General features: G+C 41.2%; 3 protein-coding genes and 1 long non-coding RNA gene across 5 annotated transcripts; 2 read left to right on the top strand and 2 right to left on the bottom strand.

The window, feature by feature from the left end:
* The first annotated feature begins 1 nt into the window (after window position 1).
* LOC112843235 (uncharacterized) lies at window positions 2-1746 on the top strand. The gene is made up of 2 exons (XR_003215437.1): window positions 2-419; window positions 1349-1746. It is a non-coding gene; the product is annotated as an uncharacterized LOC112843235 (long non-coding RNA).
* Window positions 1444-3251, bottom strand: ppp1r3da (protein phosphatase 1, regulatory subunit 3Da). The gene is made up of 2 exons (XM_005478236.4): window positions 3108-3251; window positions 1444-2834 (listed from the first exon to the last, which is right to left on the bottom strand). The coding sequence occupies exon 2, from the start codon at window positions 2804-2806 to the stop codon at window positions 1913-1915; it is 894 nt and encodes a 297-aa protein (XP_005478293.1). The 5' UTR covers window positions 2807-2834; window positions 3108-3251; the 3' UTR covers window positions 1444-1912.
* A 505-nt stretch (window positions 3252-3756) lies between these two features.
* fam217ba (family with sequence similarity 217 member Ba) lies at window positions 3757-7441 on the top strand. The gene is made up of 4 exons (XM_005478237.4): window positions 3757-4116; window positions 4220-4319; window positions 4466-4530; window positions 4621-7441. Exons 1-4 carry the CDS (start codon window positions 4010-4012, stop codon window positions 6053-6055), a joined length of 1707 nt encoding a protein of 568 aa, XP_005478294.1. The 5' UTR covers window positions 3757-4009; the 3' UTR covers window positions 6056-7441.
* ttll9 (tubulin tyrosine ligase-like family, member 9) lies at window positions 7268-11558 on the bottom strand. 2 transcript variants are annotated; one of them, XM_013271152.2, is made up of 14 exons: window positions 11369-11558; window positions 10916-10947; window positions 10740-10846; window positions 10475-10586; window positions 10193-10378; window positions 9981-10049; window positions 9807-9897; window positions 9651-9691; window positions 9478-9565; window positions 9154-9212; window positions 8831-9027; window positions 8325-8438; window positions 7972-8096; window positions 7268-7882 (listed from the first exon to the last, which is right to left on the bottom strand). In XM_013271152.2, the coding sequence occupies exons 4-14, from the start codon at window positions 10517-10519 to the stop codon at window positions 7812-7814; spliced, it is 1086 nt and encodes a 361-aa protein (XP_013126606.1). In that variant the 5' UTR covers window positions 10520-10586; window positions 10740-10846; window positions 10916-10947; window positions 11369-11558; the 3' UTR covers window positions 7268-7811. The 2 variants fall into 2 exon arrangements, with proteins under 2 accessions (XP_013126606.1, XP_005478295.1); XM_005478238.2 differs by having other exon boundaries at window positions 10740-10835.
* Window positions 11559-13770: the final 2212 nt, after the last annotated feature.

Below are 13770 nucleotides of genomic sequence, written 5' to 3'. Positions count from 1 at the left end.
TTTGAAATAGATCTGCTTATTCACTAGGGACAAAAGAACCATGTTTAGATTTTTTTCTGCTTTACGGTATAATAAGTAATATGTAAGGGTAAACAGTAATTATTTGTACTTTATTTTGTTCACATTTTTAAAACTTTCTATTCTACTACAGTTGTCTGACTGCTTTATTTATCAGTTACTTTTCAGGATCATACCTTTCTGTCCAGTTAAAACCACATATACTATGCCCCCGTGTGATTTTTAACTTGATATCTTCCTGATAAACTACACCTACAGGAGATGCTTTGCCATGGAAACCCATATCAAGAAGTGCCTGGTGTTATGTTAATGCGAGAGGAGTTTTGGAGTTCTGAAACCTATGATTCAGCAGAGCGTTGGCAACTTTTAGGGACCATGTGCCTCAGGTCTCAGCAACCCCGGTGTGTAACTTTATATGGTTTGCCACTTCGTGGGTGGCTGTGGTTTCTAAATACTTCCACTTTTCAAAAATACCTCTTACGGTTAATGGTGGAATATCTAGGTGGGAAAAATTTCAGGACATGACTGTTTAAAAATGTGGCATCCTATAACAATACAACGCTCAAATTCAAATTGAGCTCTTCAAAACTACCAATTCTTTTACAAACGTTTGCTAAGCCTGAACATATGGCTATAGATGCTTGGTTTTATACACATGAATTCAAAGAGTAAAGACCTGTGACCCGGTACTTTTGTCCTCATAGTGTATTTAAACACCTAAAAAACCAAACAAAAAAAAAACTTACAAAGCTAAAAACATGGTTGTTTTTCTGACAGGACAACAACACTACTAACAAGTTCCTATAGAATCCATTGTTGTGCAATAAACTACCCAGCAGCAGTTAAACTTAGCCCCACTTTCAACATTACAGCAGTGAAATGCAATACACACAGGTATCAGGGCAACAGCAATTCAACATTACCACATATAGAAGTAAAACACAATCAGGAAGCATGTTTCTGCTGATAATACTTGCATATTCACACCTAAGTAAGATTTAGAATACAGGATTTTAGCTGGTAGTGGGTATTTTCACAGTGTGGTAGGCCTACTGCTACTTAGAATCTGCCACTTTTGCAAAGATAAAACATTACATTTCCCTCGAGTGTGAAGTCATTTATTCTCCTATGGCTGAAATATTTACAAAACATGTTTGTTAGAGTATTCTGTAATTAAGAATATACATAACAGCTTTTTTAGAAAGGCATCTTAAAGCCCATTTGAGATGCGGGACTCCTGCATTTCATAAGCTAAATATGGCTTAGCACATGAGAAACATTTACACTGTATCTATGGCATGTTTTGACAACATTTGACTTCCAAATACAGATCCTGAAAACTCAGCAAACCGGTCCAGAAGACCAACATCCAGCTGGTAGAAAGCCTGAACTGTGAAGTCCATTAATTTCAGTTTCACCAAACAATTTTGTACGGGATGTTCCCACACTGAAGTGCAACTTTTATTAGGAAAATATAACAATTCAGTGCAATTTTTACAAACAAAAATACAACTGGCAGTAAAGCTGGCACCAGGTGTAAGTGCACTTGTGTGTGTGTGTGTGTGTTTTATTCAAACTACTACTATGCCAGCACTACTAAGAGCATGAACAGTTTCCTGCGTGTGGTTATGGCTCCATCAGTGCATTTCTTTATCTTATTGCCATTAACAATACACAAAAAATCCCCACAAAAAAGCCAAATCCCAAAGGATTTTATGGCAAGCTGTAGCACGCTCAAAGATTTAATTTTTATGCAGATTGGTTAAAAATTGCAAAAATTACCCCAAATGGCCTTGGCAGATGATGTGTTTACCAAGTGTTTTTTGTATAGATATTGCTACATGTAATCATTAAGTGTTCTAATGCTCAAACTCTTCTCCCTTTTGTGTGCATACTAAGTGAAGTGCACCATGCTATCCTCGCATTCTTTGGGCACAGAGAGCTTGTAGTTCTTGCAAATTAACTTGTAATTCTTTCCATCGTTGTTGTCCCAGTACTCAGCACCACAGACTTTGTACTGAATGGCAAACTCTAACACTGCTTCGGGTTGCAGGAATGGAGGTACAGGCAGATGAAAACGAAATGTATCGCAGCTGATTTGGCCCATTCTGCCCTCACAGTTCTTAGTGATGCTGGACACCCAAGAGGCCTTAGCTTCTGCGCAGCTCTTCCACCCTGTAAATGAATAACGAGCCATCACATCTTTCTCAAAGTCCAAATTGAGGACTTGGGTGATTCCGATGACCCCCAGCTCAAAACACAGGACTCTCTCAAGGCAAACTTTCTGCTCATGGAGACGATGCAGGAATCCTGGATGGTCTCCAGGTTGCTGGGCAAATGCTGGCTTCAGGTATGGCAAAGAAATCTCCATATGTCTTCCATCTGCCATCTCTGCACTCATCAACAGTCTAAAGGTAACATGATGGGGCACAAGTGGATCCTCTCCCGATTTAAATATCTTGACGTCTTCCAGGTCCAGTCCCAAAGAGTCAACAAACCGTACACCAACACTTCTGCACTGCTTCTTCTTGTCAGTGGCAGAAGGCAGCGAGTGCGACCGCTGACGGATGATGGGTTTAGGTGTAGGTTCACAGGAGAGACTGCGGTGAAACTGTTGTTTTGGGAACGAAACTCTGGGGCTCGGGGGGCGGATTGGAACTGGCTTCTTCTGCGCATTAGGCTTGTCAGCCCGGAGCATTTCAGTCAAGTTAATAGTAACACACGACCTCCTCTGTTGAGACTGTGCTGGAGGAATCCTTTCAAGTCCAATAAACCACCCTTTATCCATGTCTGGTGAGAACAGGGGTTCAGTTCACCTGTAAAGTTGGGAAGTATTTAGTTAGGTGCAAATTTTACTCGCGTTAAAAGCATAAGCTTCAGCATTAGCTTAGTAAATGCAACAAACAGTGAAGCAACTTTCAACAGAGCAACTTTGACGTTTAAACAGTAAAGAGTGGGCGTGTACTCGGGAAGTACGTGCCCGCATGCATGCATGCATACGGTCTTTTTCTGTCTCTCTAAATGACTGCAGTATTCCTGAAACTGCCTTTAACATCACTTGCTGCAATCAGACGTTGACATCACCTCACCATGTAAAGATGTGAAGAGTCAGTCACGTCTAAGCTGCAGGAAGCAGCCCAATCTCGATCCTCCATGTAGAGTAGTATTATCAGTGCTGCGTGTTTCCGTGCACAGTGTAGTGCCTGTTATTATTGGTTGCAACTGCGTAGCCTGATTTGTAACTGCTACCTCCCTTCATTGCTCTCCAACATCCCATACATGCATTCAGCGTGAGCTTTATACAGATCAGCTGACGTGCTCGCAGTTAACAGGAACCTACACAAGGACCAGAATGACGTCGCATGGGTGATTGAGTACTTCAAATGAAGCGGGTGCGAGTTCACGCTTTTTAACTCCTTCTCTGGGACACGGTCCTCATCGGATCCCATCTTGTGCACTCCATTTGCTTATCGACTGCAAGCAAGACTCTGCAAAAAAAGGGCTTCCGCAAACGCTTTAAAATGAAGCCAGCGCGCTTTTAACTGCAAGTCCCATGATGCACCGCTGACGCTCGCTTCGACACGAACAGGCGAGCCAGTCAGCAGCAGGTAAACAAACCTATCTGACTGGGACGGCGAGCCAAACAAAGCGTTTGCGCCGTGTCACCGTCTTGCATTTGTAATGGCGATGAAGACGACATCGGGGAAGGAGACGCGTCAGCTGTCAGCAAGCGATTCAAATAACAGCTGATTTGCGATCGAGCAGCGGGGCCGTACGACTGGGACCAGGAGGACGCGTTTCAACCTGCGGATACAGGGGACGCTTGACATCTACGCACGATGCACTGCAGCATTTTTGAGAAAATGGGTGTTTTTAGCCTCATTATCAGACTGGAATATGTGATCCGAGATGTCGGTTGGGTTCTTTAGCTACCGTGTGATTTAACTGCGTCGGACTCGAAAGCAACAATCATCCCCGACTGTGCTGCAACATGGGGCCCATCATGCAGGAGCGCACAGCATCCACGACACTGAAACGCGTCGTTTCCAAAGAGAAGATTCGGGTGAAAAATACCGAAAACAGCGGGACAGTAACCAGGTAGGCCTCGTTTACGCTGACGGGTATTGCACGTTTTTTTTTCTTTTTATTTGTATCCCTGACGCGAAAGCGATCCTAACAAACCCGTGTTATGTTTTTGCAGTTCAAAGAAGGGTAACAAGACGAAGAAATCTGTGGGCCAAATGAAAAATGGTCTCCCAGGATCAGGTCAAGATAAGGACACGGTGACAACAGTGCACAGGGTATGTAAATGATACCCTGATAAAGTAAAGGGATGTAAATGTATACAACATAATTATTATTTTTATTAGTTGATAACAAGATAGTGTTGCCTCATGAGTTCCTAACTGTGTACATAAAGCAGAAGTAATGAGAGATTGTTTTACAGGGTGCACAATCAAAAGGTGCCAGAGTGAAGTCTTGCACTACACGCAATACAAGCAAAGTGTCCAGGTAAGAGTGGAGTTGGGGGTTTGCATGCTTTGCGATTGCTTTGTAAATCCCTAAATCCCCAACAGCTTTTCCTCGTCTGTCTCCTTACAGCCCCGAAGAAGAAGGGGATTTGAGACCTCAGCTCCGCAAGCAATCTTATGCACACAGGAAGGAGGAAAAGCGAGAAAATCAACGTGTGGCCCAATGCAGCAGCGAGCTCCAGCAAAACCGTGGGGGGATGGGGAAAAATCGGCGAGCCCTCTCCCTGCCTCTCTCTCCCATATCAGGAGTACGGCAAGTGCCGCCTCAGCCCCTGATGCACTCCCCGGCTCCCACTCCTGAGGCACTCCAGCAGCACTACAATCACAAGGATGATGACACAGACAGTGCCAGTGATCTGTCGGACTCTGAAAGGCTTCCAGTTCTGCCCTCCCCATGCACTCCCTGCACCCCTCCCCATCTCAACCTCCGGGCAGAGATCATCAACTCTAGCGACTTTCCCCCAGACTTTCCGGGACCCCATGGGGCAGTGGGTGATGAAGATGAGAACGAGAAACCCAGCTACAGTTACCCAGACTTTCTTCCTCCTCCCTTTAACAGTTGGAGTCTGAGACAGCTGGCAGTGTTTCTGCATACAGAGGGTCGTGGTGCCCCCCGGCCCAAGCCAGTAGGGCCCTTGGAGAAGTACCTGGAGAAGCTCCTCCAGCTGGAGTGGCTCCAGATTCAAACGGTCCAAGCAGAGAGCAGCCGTCCGCCCGGGAGCCGCCCAAGGCCACAGGGCTTCTCCTCTGCCACAACAGCTCATCAACCCAGGCCTCACACAGCTCCACCATCCCGACTCAACTCCCCAAAAGGGCTGCGACACACCCAGCGAGCATTCCCATTTGCACCTGTCAACAACCCCCCATCACCTGCCTCAACCCAGCACCAGGTCTCCCGCTTTCCAGTCTGTCCTCACTGTCACATTCGCTACCCATTGTGCAACGGAAGCTGCTCTGCTTATGCCTACCAGCGCCACTCACGACTCAGCCCACTGCTTGAGCGCAGAGCCAGACCCGGTGCACCAACAAAAAGGAGCAGCAGTGAGACCCGAGCTCCCTCCACAGAAGGTAGGAGCCCAGGAGGGCAAGGTGGAAGTGTGGGAGGGGCTCACACCCCAGTTAGCCCCTCAGCTGGAAAGAGTCACCACAGGCAAATGCAGGCTGCAGGCAATGCCCGTAAACTACCACAGGAATCTGGCACTAACCCAAACAGCAGAGGTCAAGCGAGGAAAAGCCGTGTCAGAGCTAACTCTGAGACAGATGTTAAAAAGGAGGCTGGTGGCATGAAAGCAACTGGTGCAGAAAAACGTGCTTTTGCTGCAAGTAAGAGAGAGACCATGACATCCAAGAAAGAGGAGAGGGACTGGCAGAAGACAGAGGCAGTAGGTCAGGCCTCTAAAACAGCCATGAAAAGAGCCGCTAAAGACCTGTCCTCTCTCCCCAAAGCCCCGGTCAGTAGTAAGCAGTGCGGCAAAACAAAAAATGTGCACTTTGTCGCAAAGTAACCCCTGTAGAGCTGCAATATAGTGCTTTCCTTAGAGGTTACTCGGTACAGGAGCTTGAACCTATGCTTGCTTTCTGTGTAAACTGTGTAATACTAACATGTTCTAACTGTTGTACAGCTAAATCAGTAAGTGGTGTACAGCCTTTAAAGGTCGAAACCATCAGCAATCGTGCAGCTAGAATACAGAAAAAAAACAGCAAAGATAACTCGACATTTAAATAGAGCAGAACTATATACGCTGCATTTAATTCAGAATGTACAGTTATAGTTATATGGCTCACTATGAGCCTGAACACTGCTATTATTCAAAAAAGTAAAGCTTTTGTGTACAATGAATAAATAAATAAAACTATTGCACTGCACAGTCATTGCTCAGTAATCCTCTAATGTTAAAATAAGCATTTACTGTCTCTGTGGCCAGTTTTCAACATAAGTAATCCACAGTGAAGATAAACAGAGGTCACTATGTTTCAACCATCAAATACGACCATAGCTGTTTCAGTGCAATTTTTGAATGTTGGAATGTATTTGTTTTCAATGTTCTTATTTTTTTTTTCTCAATGTTGCTTTTTCTTGTTTCTTTGGTGCCTCCATGTTTTAAGACACATTTTAAGTTAAAGCAAGTTTAGGTGAAAAGAAGGAGGCACAGTAAGTGGTGGGGTACTGCAGTAATGTGGTCTGTTCCAGATATATTTGTGATATGGTTTTACATTTTCGGTTACAAGGGCTTTTCATGTTTGAACAGCTTGAATTGTAGTTATGATAATATACTGTATTTTGCATAGAGCTGAGCTCTTTCTATCATTGAAGACGGTGTAATGTTTGCTACGAATGTAAATGCATATTTTTCCAAATTTTATATGCCATAGTTATATTTATCAGAAGTGCTGTGGTTGACTTGTACTTTCTTTTTCTTCTTCTTTTTTTTCCCATCATCATTGCTGTTTACACTGTCACGCACAAAAAGAAAAACGCAAAGAAAAAGACCTGAATGTAACTTTGTGTCATTCCCAGGATTCAATGGAAGTTCAGAGGATCATAGCTACTAGGCTGTAATGTCCTACGTATCACCTCCATATCCCATACTTGACGTCTGTAGGACACTGTGTTTACATGAGTATTTTATCTGTTTCTTGTGATTATATGTGCACTTGATTCATGAAAACACGACACCGATGTAAATGTGCTACTTATTCTGACTGCACCTCTTAACTTAAATATCTATGTAAACTATCAAAGCCATAGATAAGGGGCCTGGAGTGGCAGTGTTGTTCTAAATGTGTACATTACATTGACATGCACGCAGAAAGATTGTGGTATGTACAGTATTTTCTCAATGTTGAATGCGAGTATTTGTAAGGCATAGAAATAAATGTTTTGCACACAAGCGGTACTGGTCTGTTGGTCATTCTTTGTAGCACCTGAAAAAAATTATGCCAGATTCACAACTGTTTTTGTCATTGACATTGTGCATGCAAATATGCAAACACATGCTGCCATTCAAGCACATTGATTGTTGGATTCATAAGCAAAACCCTCTGCACTAGTGTATTTCTTGTTGAATATAATGTAGGGTAATTACAAGGTTTGTAGTAGATTTTAAGTATCAGATCTGCACAGATAACTCTGTATAAAGGATTAGATATGTTTTTCCCCATAGCTGACTGCTTGATAGACCCCTCAATGCCACCCTGATCACTGGATCTTTAACACTAAGTACTGGAGTAGCAGCATTGTAGTAGAAAATCTCAATCTGATTATGCCTTCCTTTGGCATGGAAATGGTTTTAGAAGCTGGCGAAGCTGTTTCTCTCTGTCGTTCACACACCCTGCAACAAAGAAGAGGTCCTTAGAATGGAAATTACTGTTGCCTCGAAAGAAAAGGAAAAAAAAAACAGAAGCCGCACATTTAGGTTACCTAGATGTGTGTTAGCTGTGAAACCGGAGCTGCCATATGTTTGTAGGTTGGCATCCTCTCTGTAGACAGGACCATCATTCCACATGAGATCGTAGCCACCCACTCTCTTCTCCTTCCCAGTGAGTCTAAGGAGAAAACAGACCATTAGAATGCAGTATGGAAAAAAAGGAAATGGAAGTGAGATGTTTAATGTTGGTAAGCTTTTCAAAAGTGCTTCTTCACACCCACATTCTTAACTTTTAAATGTGCTATAATCTAGGCTCAGACCATATAAAATGACTGCAGGGAGAGGAAGCCCTCAAACTCTGCTCCTTAATGACAAAAACGGAAAACCATATGAACGAGGTCTTTACCTTCCCTCCATATCCACAACATTCAAAGTGTCTTCCAGCAGTCTGCATTTCATCTCATAATCCTCCTGACAGCTGGGCATGTGTGATGGAGAGGCATTCACCTCAATTAACCACCTAAGGAAAGATGAAGGGTTGATTATGTTCAGCAAACATTTACTTTCGAGCCACTGTGGGCCAGTCCACAGGTACAGCAGACGGTTCATTAACGATGGTTAGTATCTGCAGTGGACAGAGGTGCTTTAATTAATCTGTGTGCTGTAATTTAGCACAGCCAACTCTCATTTTATCAGATATGCTGAGCATTTCTTTAGTGGTTATTCATGCATTTCTAGTGAATTCTCCTACCTTAGGTATATATATCAGTTTTATTTTATGAATATGTAATACAAGTTATTAAAGGCCATTGAGAAACCCAAAAATTCTTAAGCATGAGCATGCACGCTTTAGTAGTGTCTATTTAGAAATGCATGTAAATATGCTGTGTTGGCATGTGTTTACAGACTTACGGTTTGAGGTCCTGATCCAGTAGTATGTCATAACCATAGAGCTCAAAGCAGTGTTTGTCATTAATAATGACCTTTTGTACACTCTGCAGACTGCGGACAAAGATGTTGTCCATCTCTTTAAATAGGGTTTCGACGACCTCTCTGCCGTGTTTTGCGGTCAGGTATCTTCGAAGCTGTTGCATCTGCCACTTGCATCCCTACTTATCGTTGGATGAAACAATGCAGCAATAAAGAGATAAAAGCCATTTAAAACAGGGATGTTTCAGAACATGAGCGTAAAGGTAACATTAGCTCTTTTTCTTTGAGGTTCCTGAATTACACACCTTCTCGTGATCATAGTCAGGTGCTGTTTTTTGAACAGACACATTGGTGAGATGCATATCTGAAAATCGTTGCTAAGGAGAAAACTTTACTGATGTGATTCAACATGGACAAAAAAAAAAAAAAAAATTAGGATGCAACAGTCTAAGAAATGTGGCCAAACAGAGCTATTTAAAATTGATTTTACATGACCATTTCATTAGACAGAGCCTAAATTCATTAAATGAATTGACTGTGCTGATAACGCAGAGCAAAACATATATTAATAAATGCATTAGCATTCAAATTAATGCTAATAAATACAACAATACCATAAAAAGGGATACACTTGTCATCAATACTGCTGAGGGAAAAGCGAGTGCCTGAGAAGCGGGCAAAGCCGTCTCGATACAGCCAGGCTTTCAGGGGCACATACTGAAAGAGAGACAAACTGATTTTAACATGCAGCAGATTTTACGTTTTATATAAAACTATGCAAGCTACAGGGATCAGTACATACTGATGTGACCAGCACATAGACCCTCAGATCAAACTTTCTGCCTGTTGGGGAAAAAAAAGCATAAAAAGTAATGAAGCAAGTATGTGGGCATCTATTTTCTAAATAATAAATCTAAATTAATTATACTAAATTGTATATTTTTTGCATGATCATTACCATTGATTAAATAAGGGTTCTCTATATAGCGCTGTGCCACATAGCTTTTCACTTGAACTCCGTCCTTTTGTTCCTCTGAGCGGGACCCATCCTGTGTGAGTATTAATCAATCAGACTCTCCAAATGTCTCCTTTTAGCAGTTTAACTTACAGCCAGTTCTTTACATAACCTCACCTTCTTCCACTCTATGATGTCTTTCAGTTTTCTGAACAGAAAAATGCCTTTGCCTTGAGATTTTCCAACCTAGACATAGAGAGACATTTTCATGACATCAGAGCAACATGGTTATAATTTATTTTTACTTTCTGAGGTCATAAAAATATATAATTTTTTGTTTTTGCACCTGATTACTTTTTTTCCTTGCTTGTTTTTTTTTTTTAACTAACCGGCTTCATGATCCAGGTGCTGCCAGGGCTTCGATTGAATTCCTCTACAAAGAGATGATACTCGCTGGGCAGTGCAAAAGTGCAAGGGAAAAAATCACAGTTGGATGCTTCTATGCGACCAACTTCCCTTTCAAGCTTTTTCTGGTATCTCTTGAGGTTTTTCACCATGAGATTTTTGCGAGTCAGCTGTAGTGCAAAACATAGAAACAAAGAAAACGATTTGCTAACTGCTAAAATGTCCATTTAACAGTTACATGCGACCACAGGCTGATGATACCTCACCTCATAATGGTTGCGAAAGTGGTTTATCCTTACGTGCTCCTCCATGTATGTATGATCGAAATTTTCCCTCAGCCATCCCACATCACACCAGTTGAAGTCCCACTCACCATCACTGTGAGGAGGAGTAAAGAAAAAAAACAGGATCAAAGACACCACTGCCATCCATCCCTGGTGTAGCATTCTCTGGAGAATGTTTCTGATTTCCTTCTATATATGCATTCCTGCACATAATTCCACAGTTTTTCTAAAATATCAATCTACTCACTCTTTAACCTCAATCCAGTTTGGTCTTTGGTGCAAGACATCTTGTATGGTGTTACAAGGCAGGCCACATTTGTAGCGCACACAGCTTCTTCCTTCCCTGAGGAAACACTGCATCACAGTCAGTGCTACCAGTACATGCACTCTTAAATGTGCAATCAAATTAGGAACAACACTTACCGCTCTTCACAGGAGCCTTTGTATCCATATGCCTGTAAGGGTAAAGGAAGCAAAAAGAAACTCAGTGATCTTGAGGAGCGACAAAATTTAGCTTTACCAGCACTTGACAACTTCAAGCTCAATTGGTAACTGAGTCTGAAGTTGCAAGATATTATAAAATATAATCAATTCGCATTTTTTCTGAATTTGCAAATGGCTGCTTAACCCCAGCTTCCTCCTAATTTGTGCCTCTCATGTTTTACTACTTTATTTCAGTGTTAAGGCCACAAAGTGGGGATAACCAAAAGTCTACGAGTGTGTTTTTCAGACAACTGAATAGAACCCAGCACAGCACTCTTCTGCTTTTATTATTAAATTATTAGCTTATGTACCCCATAAGTTATAACTCTAGTAGCTAGGCAATACCACATCCACATCTTTGTTATAGGAACAATGTCGCTTCTTTCTGTTTACCTTATACTTTGACATGGATGCCCTGATCGCGAAAAACAGAGGAAATTGTGGAAATAACTATTAAATTAAAGTATTTTCAAAAACACGTGAAAGTAACGCGTACTAGCTACAATAGCAAAAGTTAGCTACTGTTCAACAGTGTTTAACAACAGCTGCTACCATGGCAACCTTGCCCCGCATTGTGGGAAGAATGTCCTAGTGTGCTTCCCGTAGAAGACAGAGACTTGCTTTTTCAAGAAGAAGCGCCTTTCTGAAACAGACCTAAAACCCTCACGAAGGTCATAATAATGTGAGGTTTTCATCCGGCTCATTTAAATCATGATCATGCACCAGCATCTATGACTGAGTCTCATGAGCTGCTCGTTAACCCGATAAGATGGAGAATATATTAAAAATAACAGGCCTACAAAAACCTAAAGAATGATGAAAGCAAAAATCATTATTATCTTATCTTATCTTATCTTATCAGGAATCTGTTCTATCAATTCACCACTTAGTGGCGCCAAAACTCCAATGAGTGGGCCGGATGGTACATTTGTAGCATATCCTAATCAATAATAGATATTTCTTAATCAGCATTTAATATTTATTATTCACTGCTAAATTAAATCAATTAATGTGTAATTGCATTATTTACATATTTGTATTATATATCTGTCAACAAATATATAAATGGAAGCTAATACTGCTATACTATTATTATTATTATCATTATTATTATTATTATTGTTGTTGTTATTATATAAACTCCTGCCATTTGCATCCCACTTTCTTGTGCAACCGGTCCAATCCAAACCTTACTCATACTTGATTTTTAATTCCTTACTTTTTAAATTGACAGAACACAATTCTCTATCAATGGTTAATTGAGCTCAGTTCAGTTTGATTTAATTTATATAAAGCTAACTAACAATAACAGTCACCTTATCGTGCATATACACTGCAAAGTAAAGACCTATAATATTATATATATATATATATATAATATTAGAGAGCAAAACCCCAACAAGCAGAACATTAATGGATTGTATCTAATATGCATATTTTTTCTTTGTGACCGAAGCCTGCTCATTTGAGTGGTCAATACTTCCATCAATTTTTAAAAAATGTGTCTCTGATATGATCAGGACCGACACCGTGTTCAAGTTTCACTCTGAGCACCTTTATTTTTAATTACAGCCTTCCCACTGCTTCGGCACCGTATATATTTCACCGGGAAGCCAGCTTTCCAGCTCCTTCCCACACAAAGCACACCGCTCAGTCCTGAGTCCAGACACTAGAAAGGGGCAGAGTTCATCAGTTGTAATCCCTCTCACCTGTCCTCTCCGTCCTCCCGGCACAGCCCCGTGATCTTACCGTACCGCCCCTCCATTGCAGCAGGGCCAGAGACCACACCCCTGCCAAAGTCTCATTGATCCTTTGGTTATTGTTAATGTTCATTTAATAAATCCGTGGTGGGTAGGGGTAACAGTACGTGGACAGTATCTCTTTTTAAGCTATAGCCAGTTTGTAAAAACATTGACATTTGTTGTTTTTCAGCGTACTGTCAACAAAGTGAGGGGAGCTTACGCTGGACTCACATTTCTGTGAAAAGTTAAATAAACTGGAACATTACTATTTGTTACCTCAAACAATCAACCATACTTTAGACTCTGGTTTATATGTTTATGTATATAAAATCTGATCAGGCTATTTAAGAAGACTTTAAGATGAATGTTGATAACCTCTCAAATTGTAAAATGAATGGTTTTCTAGCTAAACCAAAACCCAGCCTCAAAGCCTCATTGAAATGAGAGCTGTTGCAAAGTGCAATGTATGATTTAAGGAACACATTAAACTGTGAGCCATTATGAGGGAGTTTTATTGTAATTATTGGGTCTTTTTTTTTTATCACAAAGATGAAGGCTAGATCAAATCTGCTCAAATGGCAAATTTTTATGTTTCAAATCCAAAACAGATGGCTATAAAATGGCATCAGTTTTCTTTTAACCTTCATCTGCTCGGCTGAGGCGCAGAAGTAAAAACATGCACGTATTAATTTGGTCTCCAAATGGCAATAAATATTTGGACCACCCCCGACCGACTGTGCATGCCATGTGTAATAATTAAATGAGCGTGTGATTATACCGCAATTACATGTAGGATGACTGAAAACTGACAAATTGCTTAAACAGAAATGCTAACGTGATTTAGCGTTTTCAACCTTCCTCTGTGAATATTAAGTGCAGATACTGAAAGCTGTATGAAACTTGAGCCATCTAAGATTTCAATGTTTCCTGCTTTACGTTACCTCTAATACCTTTTTTACATTTTTCCTACAACCAGCAACCTTACTGTTTTTAAACAACACTAAATTATAGTGTCCTGTCCTCAGTTTTAGTCCTTTGTGTTTCTTAAGAAAC

The sequence above is a fragment of the Oreochromis niloticus genome, linkage group LG20, assembly GCF_001858045.2.
Source record: "Oreochromis niloticus isolate F11D_XX linkage group LG20, O_niloticus_UMD_NMBU, whole genome shotgun sequence".
Lineage (NCBI taxonomy): Eukaryota > Metazoa > Chordata > Actinopteri > Cichliformes > Cichlidae > Oreochromis > Oreochromis niloticus.
Note: the sequence above shows the minus strand (reverse complement) of the source record. Positions and strands in the feature narration are given on the sequence as shown.